This window comes from Centropristis striata, chromosome 5 (assembly GCF_030273125.1).
Source record: "Centropristis striata isolate RG_2023a ecotype Rhode Island chromosome 5, C.striata_1.0, whole genome shotgun sequence".
NCBI classification, from domain to species: domain Eukaryota; kingdom Metazoa; phylum Chordata; class Actinopteri; order Perciformes; family Serranidae; genus Centropristis; species Centropristis striata.
Window position 1 is genome coordinate 5,688,371 of NC_081521.1, and position 17,826 is coordinate 5,706,196.

Here is a 17,826-nt window from a genome sequence, read left to right on the forward strand (position 1 = left end):
AATATATATACATGTAATCAGAGAGAGTTTAACATGGTCTGTGACATAATTAAAGAGTATTTTGAGTATTTTATGGCTTATAGTTATTTTAAAAGTGCATTATTTTGCACTGGAGACATGGTAAAATCAAGCATGTGTAATATCAAAAAATGTTTTCAAAAATGTATTTTTAATGTGCATTTTTCTGTGTGTATGTGATAAAGAAGACTTTAATCTATAATTCAAGACATTTGTTATAAATATTTGACACACTTTAAAGAAATTATGAGGAAGTATTGCATGGGGACAGAAATTGCTGCTGCATAACAAGAATGACTGGCAGTGCGCGCGCATGTGTGTGTGTGTGTGTGTGTGTGTGTGTGTGTGTGTTTGTGTGTGCATGTTTCAGTGGTGGAAGAAGTATTAAGATATTTTACTTAAAGCAGCTAGTCGATATAATGACGACAATGAATCAAATGACTGTGAAAAAGATGTAAAAGGGGTCGCTCTTAGAGACGAACCTACAGAGAGTTATCACCTGAATCGGCAGCTGCTCTCACCTTTACAGAGCTTTATAGTGACTTTCAGCTCATCCTTTAGCTGTCCGGCCCACAACGTTATTGTTTTGCTACATTTGTAGCTTCGTGCCAAAAGGGTGGCGCCCAGAAATGTCACTAATAAGAGGAAAAGAGAAAATAAGAAATGGGTCGCAAGTGATGATTGAAAGGGAGTATTTTTGCACTGTAATAAATTATTCTCTAGTCATTTCATTTTACTAAATATATTTGATAAAATGTATTAAATATAAATGTGTCCTTGATTTTGAGGCAGTTGTTTAAGTAACTTTAATATAAAAATGTTTGAGATAGAATCTACTTATTTTGATCACATTAAATATCATCTTTATGTGTATGTAATTCTAAATCAACAGAATTTTGAATGAATCCAACACAGTAGAATTTGTCTGTTTTTAATCGACAGGCACTTCCTGTTAAGTTGTTATTAACTCAACTTGTAACGTATGTGATTTAATTAATAATATTGCTTGCAATCTGTGGCCTCAATTTTATTGAGTAGCTATTATTCATCTTTTTTACAGTGTGTGTCTATTACACTGTAATAAATGATTCTGTAGTCATTTCATTTTACTTAATATATTTGATAAAATGTATTAAATATAAATGCGTCCTTGATTTTGAGGCAGTTGTTTAAGTAATTTTAATATAAAAATGTTTGAGATAGAATCTACTTATTTTGATCACATTAAATATAATCTTTATGTGTATGTAATTCTAAATCAAGAGAATTTTGAATGAATCCAACACAGTAGAATTAGTCCGTTTTTAATCGACAGGCACTTCCTGTTAAGTTGTTATTAACTCAACTTGTAACATAGTTAGATTTAATTAATAATATTGCGTGCAATCTGTTGCCTCAGTTTTATTGAGTAGCTATTATTCATCTTTTTTTTTACAGTGTGTGTCTATTAGGAAAACCCTGCAGAGTATACCTTTAACATCTAAACAGCAGTTACTTAACAAAAGTCAAGTCAAAAAATTAACTGAAGTAGTGAAATAAATATACTGAAGTAAAAAAGTGTAGTAGTTCCTTCTGAAAACTGGCAGAGAAGTGAAAAATAGCCTCAAGTAAAGTACAAGTATCTCTTAAAATGTACTTAAGTGCACGACTTGGATAAGTAGTTGCATTCTACCACTGGTGTGCTTGAAGTGTGTGTGTGTGTGTGTGTGTGTGTGTGTGTGTGTGTGTGTGTATGAAGGTAACAGCATGTCACACAACCCCTGGGTCCACCACAGAAGAAGAAAAAAAAAGACAAACTCTTCAGCTGCAGTGACAGCTGAGGTCCCTGCTCTCACCAGCTCAAGCTTCACACTGTCACTAACGGAGCACTTTGATATTCAAATGCAGCAAATCTTTTTTCTTCCATATATGGAAATGCAGCTGGAGCCAAAGTGAAGTTTTATAGAGAGAGAAAAATAACAAGGTCTGTGTTATAAATAAGTCTAAGGGTTGTATGAGCATTTTTTTGGATCAGCTTTCATGTCAGTAATGAGTAGTGATGTGTGGCCTACAGGTGGCACAAGTGACCTGTGAATTAGTTAGAAATAATCTGAGTTTAATCCGTCTGAAAAGACAGTATTACAATTCAATTAAGTAAATTTCTCAAATCATTTGCAAAACAGTAAGTGCATATCTCAAAAAAAGCACAGAATGGATTTCCTGAGACTCTCAAAATCAGAAAAATATCAGAAAGACAAGTCCTTGTTTTATTGTTCATAAACAAGGTAGTGAAAATGCTTAGTCATATTATCATCAGTGTATTCTGTAAGTCTTTCCTGACATGAATTATGGTTAATGTTTCGATTACATGATTGAAAATACACCAGACTGCAACTTTTTTATGTGACATTTTAATTTTTAACATTACAAAATTCAAATTGTTAAATGGGGGAGATTGATTGCACGATAATCAATTTCCCACACTTGATTTATGCCATACAGAAAAAATGCAGCCTTGTGAACTCAAGCATAGCAATAGTAGTCAATATAGTATAAATTATCTGTATATAGTTATTTAAGTGTATTTTCTGTATGCTGTAAAATACAAGCGAAACACAGTGATATAAAGGATTACAGGAAATGTGTTACAGTACAGTGCACATTTTTGGGTTGCATAACTGTTCTCTCTACAAAACCTTTGAATGATTGAGGACACAGTTATTTTTCTTCATCCGGCTGCACCCTGCAAGAAGCCTCGGTCGCTGGAAGGCCACGACAAGAACATGATCCACAATTACTGCCCTTATAATTTATCAGGAAAGGACCTTTGTCTGTGGCTTCTACCTTTCCACCATGCAGTCTTATTCCTCTTCTTTTTCTTCACCGTCGTCCCTGTTGATTCACTTGTTCTTGTCAGAAATTGTAGCATTTTGTTTTACTGAGATGAGACTTTAATGAGATGCTATTTTAGAGAACTGGCTGATCAGTGGTTGAGATTCACCTCAGAGCAATTCATTCATCAAATTCAGGACACATGTCTAAAAGAAATGTCTATAAAATATGATGGACAGATTATAACCAATGGGTCATCCATTTTTCATGCACAACTTATGCAATGAACTAAAGCTTATAGATCAGGGATGGGCAACTTAAATGCTGGAGGGGGCCACAGTTTTTCATCGACACTACCACAGGGCCACATATAGGACCGTGCACTTAACCAGATATGATGAAACTGCAATTTTAAATATGTTTACAGTGCAGTAACTTAACATATTTCATGCTCAAATGCATACACTGCAAAAAAAGGTGTGTCTAAAAACAAGATAAAAACACTAAATCTGAGGGAAATGATCTTGCTGCATGGACAGATAATTTCATTTGACAAGATTTCTTAAATTAAGATTATTGAATTTAGAAATAAGCATAAGTTGCAGTGTATAACAGTATAAATAGGAATACAAAAGGTTTGAAGCAAATAAAAAATAACCACTTACTGTGATTTCTTTTTTTTCAGTGCAAGAACAGCAGACCAACATTAATTGCAAGAAGTCATTTTGTGCATTTTTACACTGCACTTTTAAGATTTCATGCTCAATGCATGTAGCTGTACTGAGGGCCACTTCAAGTGAGGGTGCGGGCTGTATGCGGGTCCCGGGCCTCCAGTTGCCCATCCCTGGCCTAGATGTTGTGGGGTAAAATGATTCAACAGAGAACCAGTGTAATGCATTTTGATTACAGTAATATGAAATAAGCAACTGATACAGAAGTCAAATGTACACAAGCCTTTGCAATTTGTTCGAAAGAATGAGAAATCGCTTTGATTATGTGCACAAGTGATGATATGATGTGAAGGCTGAACAAGTACTTTTGAGTAACTGAGAAAATATATATAAATAATATAGATAGATAGATAGATAGATAGATAGATAGATAGATAGATAGATAGATAGATAGATAGATAGATAGATAGATAGATAGATAGATAGATAGATAGATAGATAGATAGATAAATAGATAGATAGAATACCTTTCATGCCAAAACATCACAAAACAATTTCAAGGCTCCTCCGCATCATATTTTAGCCTTCCCGCTTGTTGGACTTCAGCTGAATAAGACTGAAGTTGTAAGCGTGGGCTGTGTGTCTATTTGCCTCTGAAATGTCTTTGGTAACAATGAGGACTGTGCTCTCTCCGTGTCTCGCATATCCATGATGCAGTCACAGAAAAAAAAGGAGAAGAGTTAGGATGAAAGGATCCTAGCTGCCTCTCCAGAGGATGATGATGCTGTGGTGCATGCTGATGCAGATACTGAATATCATTTTTACAGCGTCACTGTGCCTCCTTTTATTTTCCTATCTCTCTCTCTCTATTTGTGCATCTTTTCTTTCTCCATCGCAAACTCCTCTGTCTTAAAGTCTAACTGTATTTTGTCTTAAGGGACTTACAGTGAGTGGATTTCAGTATAATAATGTGCCCCTCACACTGGATCTATTTTTTGTTTATGCACACTTGCATGCATGTCAGTGTAGAGCTTGGCAGGCAGGCCCAGCTCTTCCCTCTTGTGGGGTTACATCGTCTCATTTTGCTGTTATTGTTTGGGGCACAAGTGCACAATGATGTGAAAAGCATCTCTCATGCATTCTGGCAACTCGAATGACAAGCTGCCATCCAGCCTTCTGTTTGGAAGAAAATAAAAATAACCTGGATCTGGCATCGCATCTCTTTGTGTGCACGGTTTCCTTTTGAATTTGTGTTCTCGTGCTGCTTCATTAATTTGACACAGATTTGGTTCAAGCGATGTGTCTCCTGTCTGAATGCCTGTCAGGCAAATTAACAGGCTTTAGTGCATCAGCGTGCGACAAATACAGGTCGAGAAAGATAAAAAAATAAAGAGTCAAATGCGTCAGGAAACAAAGACTTTTAATAAATGAAACAATACTAATAAATAAAGATTAAACAAGTTGCACATTCAAAATAAAATCCAACAAAACGAACGTAACACTGAACAGTGAAGTACAGTACCATAGCACAGATTATTAAAAAAAAAGAAAAAGAAAAAATCCCAACCCCCCAGACATTTACAAATTTTCTTAAAAACTTCAAGAGGCAAACATAGACATTGTATAAAAGCATCATACAGTAGAGCATTTGTCATCTGAGTATAATTTACAAATTTATTGAAGGATAAATACTTATAGCTGATCTCTTACTTGAGACACACATGTGAAAACTGTCATTTAAACATGTGTTTCTCAGGTGAGGTTCCAGCCCTTTTGTTAGTGATCAATAACAGTGATGAGGTGACGATGAAAGCAGTCCATCAATTCATGGGAAACTCACAAATTATCTATAACCGTAAATAACTTTTAATAGCTTTATCCACATCTCCATTGGTCTCTTCTCTGTTGGTGCATCATAGAATAAAAGTCAAGAGCATCTCTGCCAGCGGATATGGCTACATCAGGCGTTTTGTGGAAGATCACTGCAGCTGTCCTTCATGTGAATCTCCAGAGACGGAACTCGGTGGCTGCATCAGTAAGGAGCAAACTTCTGTCTCTCTGGCTTTTTGATGCAGTTGGCTGAGGAGATTTTGGCGGTGTAGGCGGCCAGAGTGGTGTGGGAGGGCGCTGCAGTGACGGCCACGGTGGGGGCGGCGCTGGACAAAGTCAGAAAGGGGACAGACTTCACCCCCAGCAAGCCAGAGAGGGGCATGGCACCGTACGGGGTGCTCAGCATATGAGCCGGGGTCAGGGCGCCCATTGTGGCCAGGGTGGGCTGGGGGGAGGCAGCTGGGGAGCCGGGCTGGGTGAAGGCCATGTTGAGGTCGACCGGAGCTGCCATGGTGGCTGCCTGGGCCGTAGATTTGGCTGTCTCTAAACTATGAGGGCAGAGATAGGAGGGGGGGGGAGACAGAGAATGAAGATTAGAGGATTAAACTGTTGCAGCAACAGTGAGTGAAGAGTCTGGACATTTTTTAAAGGAGAACTCTACAGTCTTAGTCTGGGGAGTACTGCTGCATCTGTGGAAAAAAAAAGCTGTATAAAGCTTTAAGTGGCTCCAGAGGTAGCAGGGCAAAAATTATTAAATGGCCTTAACCCATTGACGCCTAAAACACCTGTAAAACCTCTGGGCGATTTTAAAATAAGCCCCTAAAACCTGAAGTTTTTCTGGAAATTCAACAGAAGTGTCAACACTTCTACTAAATAATAGATTTTTTAGCCTCTGTAGCAGATAGAAATTAAATTCAAAAAGTATTTGAGAGCTTATACAAATACTACAAAACGACGTATCCGCTTTCCAGGCTTCAATGGGTTAAATTATGTCAGTTGTCTGAGCGTGTGACATGAGAAAGAAGTGAGCTACAGACCTCTGTAGTCGTTCTTCACCTCTGCTTGAGGCAAGCCATTTGAGGCTAAATTAGCACATGTGCATGTCCAGCTATTAATGTTGCCTGCATAAGTAGCCTACTTTTGCTTCTTAACCTCTTAAGAAGCCCAAGGTTTATTAAGTTATTAAGTCAATTAAAATGCTTGATTCTTCATGCTCTGAGAGCTGTGTGTTGCCTGCATAGACTGCGGTTACCCGATGCAGCCAGTTGAACGCTAGCAAAGCTGTCTCTGCATGTTTTGCATAATATTTTATTCATTTTTTATTTAACCTTTATTTAACCAGGAAATATCCCATTGAGATTAAGAACCTCTTTTTCCAGGGAGCCCTGGCCAAGAGGCAGCAAACACAGAATACAGTTACATATTTACATAAGACACAGACCTTAAACGCGTTGTGAGAAACAAGTGCATATTGTGGAATTGGCCTCAATAAATCTCAGTTTGGATTTAAAAGTGCTCAAAGAAATTAAGTCAGTTAGTTTCCAGTCTTTCTGTAGCATATTCCATGCATAAGGTGCAGAGTAAACAAATGTCCTTTTACCCAACTCCATACGAGCATAAGGGACAGAAAGCAACAATTGATCTTGTGAACGAAGAGAGTATTTAAGGTGCAAATGTATGAAGGCAGCAGTCCCAATGTTGCCTTATAAATGAAAGTATAGCAATGACTAGCCCTTCGAGTGGCCAGAGCAGGCCATCCTATATAGTGACCCCCTTTTGAGACAAACCAAATCAAATCACCTGTGACCGGTAGCTGAATCCACCAATGGCTGCATCGCCACGGAACACAGTATTTGCATAAAGACGCAGACTAGACATTACATGACATGCTAGCACAGTTATCAAGACTTTACGATCTCGGTCGTAACAGACCCAAAGCAACGTGCTAAACAATCACGAGTGGAAGATGTTACCTTTCAACTCTTGCATGTATTTATTTTAGTCCAATCCCAACCCTTCACCTACCCTTAAAATCTACCCAGGCAGGTGGGTTTTAAGAGGTTAAGTATATTTTGATGCCAGTTTTCTTACTTTTACTAAAGTAGACAAAGCCATTTTTGTGCACTTTTTAGTATTTAATTACTGCATCCAGATAAGCAAAAATAAATAAATCACTGTTTTAATGCTCCACCCGCCAAGCATGCTAAGTGACACAAATCAAGCGCACCCAGGAAGTTACGTGGACAGGTGAAAGCTGGAACTGGCTGCAAAATGCGCATGGTGGATCCTCCAGTGGTTTCTTCTGTGACTTCTGTAACTTCTGTAACTTTTACTTTCAGAGAGGTGTGTGAGGAGTTTCTACTGTTTGTCACACAGACACTGAGTGGACTGGTTATATTATGCATTGAGAATAAACAAGCAGAAAAGAACCTGCAGCAGATTGAGGATTTCACAGTGTGCAAGACTCATATGCAGACAAGTGAGTCCAACCATTTTACTGTGATAGTTGTAACTCACGAGTGTTTGTGTGTGTACTATAGGTTGTGCAAAAACTGCAATTCTATCCTTGCTTTAAGGTCTTTTTTTGTGCTTAATGTTTTTGGACTGCACATAATTCAACAGAACACAGTGAGGGGGGAAATATTCCTTCACTTTTATTGTGAAACCTTGCACCCCCATTTTGGTTGTATTTATGTTGTATTTTATCTGGCATATGTGTTCTTTTTATTCTGACTTGTTATTTGTGTGAACTACTTCTATGTGCCCAGATTTGTTGTGGGAGCCTGTCTTTGTTCCCCAGTAATATATTATGTTTTAACAAATGAACCCTTCTATTGTGTTTGGATCAAATTTAAAGTTAAAATATGTCAAAAATATTATCCAGTAAAACCCCAACCCATATCATAAGTTGCTAACTAATTAATGCCCTAAATGTAATACACTACTCGGCTTCTACGTCACATTGTGTCTCCCTGTCTGTCACATTGGGAATGGCAACTTGTCCAAAGTTCCATGGCAACTAGTGGAAATAGTGCTGCTAGTGCTGTTGGCTAACTATCGATTTTACTGAACAACTCCGAAGTTTAGTTTTGTGAGAGTAAGAAGGGAAAGCTGTTAAAAAATGCTGTTTGAATAAGGAAAAAAGGAGGTTTCAGGAAAAAAATAACTCATACTCCATCTGACCTTCAGGGAAAGATGAACTTAACTGCCTTTTCTGCAAACAGATCAGTTCAGTGCTGAAGAAATTGAACATTAAACGACATCATGACCAATGTCACAAACGGTTTAACAGTTTCAATGAGACTTATTTGCTCAACAATCCCTGTTCATAAATGTTGTGAGAAGAAGGGGAGGTATATGTGGTACATAAATATGTAGCTCACAAAATTCTTAAGCATTTAAGTCAGTCTCTGGTGGAGTTTGTGCAGACTACTTTGTTAAAGTCTGTACAAACTGCATCAGTGATCGGTGTGTGCTGACCCTGTGCAGCCCTCACTGATTTGCTCTCTCCCTTAATTGGCATTCAGTCATAAAAACTTTAAGCACCCCTGTATTTAGCAAATATAAAGCTGAATAACAGAGCACCCCGGAAATATAGGAATGGCACACGATCTTCACCAATTTACTCATAGACTTTCATAGACTGTGTTGTGTTGCATTATAATCTTTATATGGAAAAAATAATTAAGAAAAAGGTGTCAGAGTTGCACTGAAAATACCGAATTACAATAAGACACTACTTCTAATACAAGCAGGCTATTACTCATTCCCTGGAGGCCAATTACCAGCAGCACAAGGACATGCCTCATTATCACGTATCACTCCACAGCGTGACCTTTGACCCTTTTAAACCAATGTGTTTCTCTCCAGCCTGCACTTGCAGTGAGTCATTACGTGTCTGTACTCTGGGTCTTACCAGGAGGTAATGAGGTACTGGGCCAGGTTGATGCTGACCGGTGTTCCTGTGATAGTGACATGGCGGTCGCTCGTCCCGTCCAGCTGGCTGCCGATCTTGATCTGTGCCCCTGATACCTGCCTGATCTCGTTGATCTTGGTGCCCTGACGGCCGATGATTGAGCCGATCAGCTGCAGAAGAACACAGGCAGAGACAGATCGCTGAGTTTGATGGGGAAAGCTGACATGCTTTACAAGGTAAGAGTTCAATAAATCATGCCAGCTTATGTGGGTTTTTTATTATTGCTGCTTGTATTGCTGATGAAAGTGATTCCGATGTAGAAGGCCAACACAAAAACACTAGAATAATAAAAAAACAGCATGCAGGGCTGTTGGGCTGACTTAATGCAGTCCACTCTGAATATTGCAATTACATTGTCTTCAGTGGATTGGTCATCCATCATGCATGTCAAAAGCACTTTTTTTCCCCTAGAGTCTTCCTTAATTGTTAGTGCGTGTGCACCGGTAAAAGAGACGAGATGAGGCACATTTGCCTCTCATTAATCTGAGTGGCTAAAAGGTTATTGATTCCTCAGAGTGGTGATGACTTCCCAAACAAATCACTTCCCAAACACATGCCAGCTAGATGCATCTCTGCACTAATGGAAAACATAATGGGAAAATAACTCAAATATATAACATACAGTCCCATCGGCTTGAGCTCTCTCTCTGCTGAGAGTAGATTAGACAATGACATGAGTTTTATTGCATTCCAAAATACATTATCACTTTTGTTCTGCTTTCATTACCAAACCTGGACCCCGGCCTATTAGCGACAGTAGATATTTAACAGAGCCAAAGCTCGGGGGCTGCGTATCAGCTCAAGTGCAGGGTGTCAGGGCTCAGTGACAGGGTTATGCTGCCAGATATATAGTGAGTGGGGCAGACAGTGATGAAGTACTTGTAGTATGCGTGTGTGCTAGCAGCTTAACAGCGGCTGACGCGTAGGTAGAAATACACACACAAACGCCGTGTGCGTGCTGCACTCGTCCCTGCATTTCACATTCCTTTCCTGAAAAGTAAGCAGCCCGTTCTACAATGTCTGATTTGTCACACAGCGACCTGACTGCTCGCCCTGGCTATTATTGGCTCAGCAGTTTATTCAAGGGGGCGGGGCGGGGGGGGGCGAAGAGACACAGCCAGCCTAAAGAGCAACTCTAAAGACAATGGCCACTACAGACCTCAAATCACAGATAATGTGTCTCCCCCCACTGAGACCAAGAATCTCACCAGCTGTCAATGGACACCAGCTGTCAACAGCTTTGGTGTGCATGACCTCAGACAACAGCATTCCTATATGAACAACCTGAAAAAAAATGCAACCAGAGCTAAATAAATGACACAGGAGATGCCTCAGGTATGCTTGCTGTGGTGATTATTTTTCCTGAGCATTCAAATAACATTAAAGCTTGCACCATACGCCTGGTCTTCAACTATAAGTGGCCTACATATTGTTGAGTTCCTGCTGAGGCAGTCGTTTGAAAGGACACAGGAAGAGGGATGGGATGTTGAGGGTGCAGCCATTTTTCTTCCGGCTAAATCTTCCTTGCGCAGAAGTACAGTACATACTGCTGACTGGGTGTAAGCAGTTTCTCAATGCATCTGTGTGTGCGTGCACAAGTCTCCTTCGGCGTTCAGTATGTGTGTGTGTGTGAGCACAGAGCGGGATTGTGTGTTCGGCCTGAGGGGGGACGGAGGGCTGAGGAGGCTCAGTCATGGCTATAAGTCCTCTCTTCTGGAACAATGGCTGGAGCTTACAGCTGTCCCTGTCACGTATAGCGCTGGACTCTGATGCATTGTGCCGCTGCCCATGTGGGGGTTTACGTGGTTAAAAAAGCCTTCAGGCATTTTAGAAATGTTGTTGAAGGGCTGTGGCTATATGCTATAGAGGACAGTAAAACCCAATCAATCCAGACCCATTTTTTTCTTCTCTGTAGCAAAATAACATTAATTTTATCGTCTGGTATTTTGTCTTTGCCAATACGTATCATTGATGTAATAGCCTGAACTGCAAATGTGACAGTAAAGAGCATTTCAGAATAAAGTGCAACTTATATATTAGCCTATCACAGTGTATATGTGTCCTGATATGTATGTTTGCAGAACATATAATACAGAAAACGATGCTTGAGGTCTCAATTGTCCTATGGCTGTTTATTATATTTGTATCTTGTCTTCATTTAGGCAATTCATAACGATACTCAACATACATTACTGATGTTTAATTAGTTATTTTATTTGTTTATGTTTATTCTTTGCTTTCTCAGTGTTCATTTCTAGAATTTGTTGACAATGTAATACTTTAGAAAATTGTGTTTTTGCTTTTCCTTCACATGAAAACTGCATGTTAAGGTCACCTTCTTCCAGGGTTATTTTTTTCAGAAACTCCATTTTCAGTGCAAATGGAAAAATTGCAGTTTTTCTTTTTTTGGGCTTATTTTGGCTCACTGTGTGTTGTTATCTCCTTTGTTAGGGATGTATCTGGCCAAAATAGTGCTGGTTCTAGCCTTGCTAACAGGATTCTTTTCATGTTTTCTGTAAATATACAGCTACTCTTCCGCTATATTGAAGAGGGCAGTGCTCTTCCTGGGGGCTTGAGTATCCCAAGGTAGCTTGCTAGCTTTTTCATCGCTTTTTTCCAGCTTCTTTACATCTTATTCTCCTTCTTCTCGTGATTGGCCAACATGCCTTCAGGGTCAGGCTTATAATGCTGCCTCATGATTTGGCATGCTCTTGACAGTGATTCAATTGTGTTTCTGCATTTTCATTTCGATGAAAATCTTCTTTGACTAAGGAAACTAAGGAGGAAAAACCTTGTTTTCAAAGGGCTAAATGGTAACAAACCCCACGAAAAGACCAAAGAAAAGACCAAAAAACGATTAAATATTGAGCTACACTGTTGTACAGGGTGACAAGTACCTTTGCTGTACTGTAGTTTATTTTGAGTCAAACCCACATGCACCATTCTGCTGCTGTAAATACTTCCAGGCGTGTAAAAACCTGCAGTCGAAAATAGTCTCCAGCAAATGTTCTATTCACTCCTGTTTGAGTAACGTTTGCTAAACGCTACAGTGCCCTGCTGTTCCCGGAAAATTGTCAGCCATTAAAAAAAAAAAAAAAAAAAATGAAAGTCCATGTTTTTGGCTCAAATCAAAAGATATACACCCTCATTAGGAAGGTACAAGCCTGAGGAAGTCATTGACAAATTGACTAACACATTGTTTGTTTTGGCCTTTTCATAAGATTTGTTGACAGTGAGAAATATACAGGAAAAAATGTCAGCCTTTATTCTTTCATTTCCTGAACAACATTTCATTCTTATGGATGAATGTTGTTCTGTTTTATACTGAATATAACAACTGCAAATTAAATCATAAATCATAAATGGCTTCATTATAAATTTGAGTTTAGAAGAGAACTTTTTAAATGAAATCCAATAGGAAGAAAATTACTACAATTAATAGCCAGATGCTTTCAGTCCAAACCAGGCAAACTAAATACTAGAGTGCAGATCTGAGGAGAAGTGTAGTTGGGCTTCATTTTGAAGTGAATCTATGCATCTTGATTTCGGCTCTCAGATTGGAGAGACGTTTCATCAAACCCTGGCGGAGGCTAAGTGAAGAGGGAAAGGATCTTTGTCTGTTTTCTTATTGGCTGTTTTGACAGCAGACAGCCTCTAAGTAGGTCAGGGAACATGAGAGGATTTACTGAGCACTCATGGGAGTCACTCTATAAGACACTGCAACTGCAGCCCAGACAATAATGCGAAAGGATCCATATCAGCTCAGAATCCCTTTAACCTTGGGTTAGTCTGAGGTTAGAATAATGAGGATAATTAGTAAGTTGCCAACATGTCTCCCGTCTCTTTTGAAGTCACACTCGATGTCTTTGCAGTTGCAACTGCCGCATCCAAAGTCACCTGCTCCTGTGCTGTGTACATGTGAGATGAGTGCTGATTTCCTGTTGTTTTTCTCCCTGTTCAGATGGGGAAATACTAACAACACGAAGAATAAAAATGCATGAGTTGCTTCTGCTTACATCATTGGGAATAAGCAGCTCCTGAGATGTCTGAGAATTGGAGTCCATCCCTGAAGAGAGAAAAAAACACCAGCACCGACTGAATAAAATTGACATATCTGACATTCTGATATTCATTCAACTCTTTTAGTAAGTGAAGCCACACAAACTGGCATTGATAGGCTGGAAAAAAGCCTTTGAGCGGGGAACAGCTAGATATAGTAAAGCAGTTAATTTCCATTTTAATGGACTGATGTTTAACACGGCACTCATTCTTTTCCTTCTCCCAGTTCTCTGACTCTGCGGAACGTATCATTTCACATAATAGTTTCTATGAGAGAGAGCGAGAGCTATAAAGCCTCGTCTCCTCCTTCCTCACTGACATAAGCACATTATCAGTGCTGCTAATGACAGCGAGCCTTTCTTTCTCAGGTCTAAAGGAAGGTTGGAAATTTATGATAAGTTACAGATGGAGGAGGGATGGCAAAACTCTGCGAGCTGCTTATTTTATTTGAAAACTGTTTATTTTATCATTCGTATGACTCTCTGAGTAATGGGATGTAATTGAGAGCAGATAGGGATTATTTTTACTGCTTTACTTACCAGGTATGATAGTCGAAGCAGGCTGGGCCATTGGACTCAGGCCTTGCTGCACTGACAGCTGATGTAGCTTGGCCATCTGTAAAAGGGAGAACACAACTTAATGCACTGTACAATAAACTATAAACGACTCATGTTATATGAAATCATAATATTTCCACAAATGGTCCTGCCGTACCTCTGAGTGTGGAATGCCATATTGGTTTTGCAAAGTGTAGGCCTGAAAGAGAGCATCCTGCATTAGGTAAATTACAGCAATAAAACATCACATGGGCAATAAATCTGCAGCCTCCTAATGGAAGTGCTTCACTGTCAATACATGCCGGTTTTGTTTTTCAGAATAAGAGAAATGAGCATTCGCAGTTCAGCCCTGAAATGTACATACTTTGTGATACACTTATAACAGCCTCTGCCAATGCAGGTTTTCATTTTAAATATCCAAATGGAGTGAATTGAATTTTGCCTGTGGTTCCCATAGCATTAAAACATGTCATAAAGTAAATGATTCAACAAGAACATCTCCTTCCAAATGCAGTGTCTGTTCTTCCACATCACTTGGGGTCTCGCTGCTTTATCTTACAAAAATGGAAGGAGTCTCTGTCAGCCCGTTTTTTCTTTGTGTCTGTCTGTTTTTGATTTTCTGGGTCATCCGATTGACTTCACACTTGGTGGATGTATTACTGAGGAAGGCGAAGTGTGTCTGAGATCTAAGCGACATATTTATTAGTAGTGTGTTCTGTACACACTGTCAGCCTTACAGACAGGGTGAGGAGTTTCGGGTCTTACATAGGTGCCAGTTGAGGTGTTGGGCATCTGATCAGGATGCCTCCTGGGTGCCTTCTTTAAGAAGTTTTCTGGGCACGTCTAACTGGTAAGCGGCCCCAGGGTAGACCCTGAACACGCAGGGAGATTATGTCTCGTCTGGCCTAGCAACGCCTTAGGGCTCCCCAGGAAAAGCTTGGAAACATTGCTGGGGAGAGGGATGTCTGGAATACTTTTTTTCTTTACTTGCGACCCAGCCTCAGATAAGTGGATGAAAGTGGACAGATGGATGTGTACTGGGACCACTACTTATTCATCCTTTATTTAGCCAGAAAGGTCCCATTGAGATTGCAATTATTTTCTTCAATTATCATCTTTAATAATCTGTTTCCTTTGACCTTTGTCACTCGCTACAGTACGTTCAGGAACAGATAAAGAAAGAGAGAAGGAAGAAGTTAAACCTCTGAAGTCCAGGAGATTTTGGTTCAAAATTGTCAACTTCATATGCATTCGTTTCTGTCTCTGTTTAGCATCTTTCAGTCTGTCCTTACATCACATGCATGGCAAATTTTTCTTGACACAAACTTGGGTATCAGTCAGATTTTTAATTTTATTTTAATTAACAAAGTATAAAGCTGCCAGGAACCGAAAATACAAATAAAAGACACAGGTATCTATGGATTTTTTTTCTTTACCATTTATACACAGAAAAACAGCAGAAAAAATAAGTAATAAAACAACATAAAAAGTCCATTTGCATGTAAATTAAAAATAGTAATAGTTTTCATTGTAGAAAGAAAAATCACAATTTAAAAATGGTCTAGAAAAATGGCACAGTGTGAAAGCTCCTATGATTTCAACTGGCTTTCTCAGCTTATCTACATATCATATACAAATAAAGTTATTACTGTACATAAAACGTATATTTTCAATAAAGAGATGGACTCCAGAGGGTTAAGCAGTTGGCCTGGTCTAAACAGTCACATTTTGATCGGGCACTGCACTAGTGTTTTAAACAATAATTCCAAATTTATGTTATAAAAATTTCCCGAATACTAAAAACTTAACTGTAGTTAGTATACAAGTTGATAAAACAATGATGTATGTATGTTTTTTTAAAAGCTTTTAAAGGGGGCCAGGGGCTTCCTGGACCCCAAACAAATCATTAGGATTAAATGCCATTTATGAAAAAAATCCCTTAATAACAACGTATTGGGATGGAGCACCAAAAAAGTTAAAATATATGAAAAACCAAGACAGATAAAGTTAAAACTATCTGCATGTTTATATCCCACCAGGGGTTCCCTAAAAAGTTTGTTTTGCTTTTTCTGCAATTTGGGTGACCTGACCTCTTTTAAGGATTTGCTAAAAGCAAGTTTTACTTGAAAATAGTTCCTCTTTTGTGCTCTAACAAATTATTTATGGAATCATCTCTATCTCTACCTGCAGCATCACCCATCCCCCCGTTGTCTTAAATTATGCATACTCACAGATGTTAACCCCCTTTTTCTCTCATCCAACCCATCAATACTCACTTTAACTTCATATATATATATATCTATCCATCCATCTGTCTATCTATTGTAACTCAATTCAGCCTGACGCCAGCTGTCTGGCTACTATTACCAGTCCATCCTATATGGTCATTAACTCCAGAGGAGAGCGTTGCCATTACAATGCATCAGTACATTAGAGCTGCGTTTATACAGGATAGCACAAAAACACCACAAATTAGTCACAATAATCTTTCAATTTACAGCCTGAGTGATCTAAATGGGAAAAGTCTTTATATTTCATTACCCTCAATTACACTTTTATTTTTTTAAATCTGGGGCTGATTTGTCAGAGGCTGCTGTTTCCGTTCTGATATTATGACAGTATCTTCTATTGCTGTCATGGGAGGAATAGTCCTAAAGCCGAAATGTTTCTGGTGCAGAGCTAGCAGGACTAAAAAAGAGACTGTGGTGGTGGTGTGTGATGGCATCGTGTTTCAGGAGGGGTTATAGCTCTTATGACAGGCTAGAACAATAGCTGAAGCTTACACTCAGCTGTTGTTTTTAATGCCTCGTGCCAGATGATGGACTGTGTAAATGTGGACATACCACACAACCCTCCGATCCTCACAGTCCAATTCCTGCTCTCTGCACTGAAGTTTAAAACCAGCTTCTGCAGAGATATTTCTATTTCATATTCAGAAGAATGGGGATTATTTGCAGTAATGAATGTTCAGTTACCTGCTGGAGGTCCAGGCCACCCTGGGCGACGGAGTACAGAGGGTGGGGTGCAAATTCTGACGCCTCAAACACCTATTAACACACAAGAGAAGCACAAGAGGAAAATACGTAGCTCATTACTGAAATATCTTCATGTTTATAATGTCCAGAAAGTCATTATTTTTGCACTGGAAGTGATGATTAGTGAGTGTAAATGTGTTCTTATCAGCTGAAACACTCCATAGCACATTTGATGTCGAAATAATGAATAAAAACTTCCAATTTCTTTTTTTTTTTCACCCTGCTCTTTCGCTACAGATCAAATTTGGTCTGAGATGGGCTCTCGAGGCTGCATTTCTGACACTTTAACACACCTAACAGGCTTATAGGCCATGACTCATCCACAGACCCTTTCCCATTCCACTTCATTTTCTGCTCTGACAAATTATACAAACATCTCTTATCACTGTGCTGCCTTCATTAAAGCCGTCTCCCAGTGACCAGGACCTCGCCCCGGGTTTAATTTGATAGCTTATTATGGGGAATATCAAAAACACAAAGCCATTCCATAAATTGACCAGAGTCTGAGGCAGCACAAACACTGTCAGAACTGCTGACAGCTATGCAGAATATCTGACTGCTGCTGCAGCCAGAGGAGACGGCAGGTCTCCAGTCCCACTCGCTAATCTTGTGACTTGCTCCACAGGAGGGTGGATATCTGTCTCTTCTCAAACAGCAGCGTATATACCACTCAACCCTATACTCACACACACACAAAAACACCAATCCCCCACCAGGGAGCACCTGCATGAGTCTTGTTTCCCCAGAGTGAGCCAAGGCCTGAAATAAAAGATCGAGTATTGGAAATACCATCCCCGAACATTCTCTAATGACCGTTTGCAGTTTAATTTAAGTTGGGAAGGTGAAAGAGTGTCAAGCCCAAGTGCTAA

General features: G+C 39.3%; 1 protein-coding gene and 1 long non-coding RNA gene across 2 annotated transcripts in view; one reads left to right on the forward strand and one right to left on the reverse strand.

Moving 5' to 3' along the window:
* Nucleotides 1-4,903: 4,903 nt before the first annotated feature.
* The window catches only part of LOC131971633 (poly(rC)-binding protein 4-like), a 57,700-nt gene continuing 44,777 nt past the window's right edge, over nt 4,904-17,826 (reverse strand). Inside the window, exons 9-14 of the mRNA XM_059333161.1 lie at nt 16,898-16,969; nt 14,080-14,121; nt 13,905-13,980; nt 13,323-13,372; nt 9,247-9,416; nt 4,904-5,878 (exon numbers count right to left, since the gene is read on the reverse strand). Of these exons, the coding sequence (XP_059189144.1) occupies nt 5,533-5,878; nt 9,247-9,416; nt 13,323-13,372; nt 13,905-13,980; nt 14,080-14,121; nt 16,898-16,969 (756 nt within the window). The 3' untranslated portion in view covers nt 4,904-5,532. The remainder of the gene's footprint in view (nt 5,879-9,246; nt 9,417-13,322; nt 13,373-13,904; nt 13,981-14,079; nt 14,122-16,897; nt 16,970-17,826) is intronic.
* Nucleotides 7,504-14,781, forward strand: LOC131971635 (uncharacterized). The gene is made up of 3 exons (XR_009394396.1): nt 7,504-7,673; nt 9,250-9,482; nt 13,268-14,781. It is a non-coding gene; the product is annotated as an uncharacterized LOC131971635 (long non-coding RNA).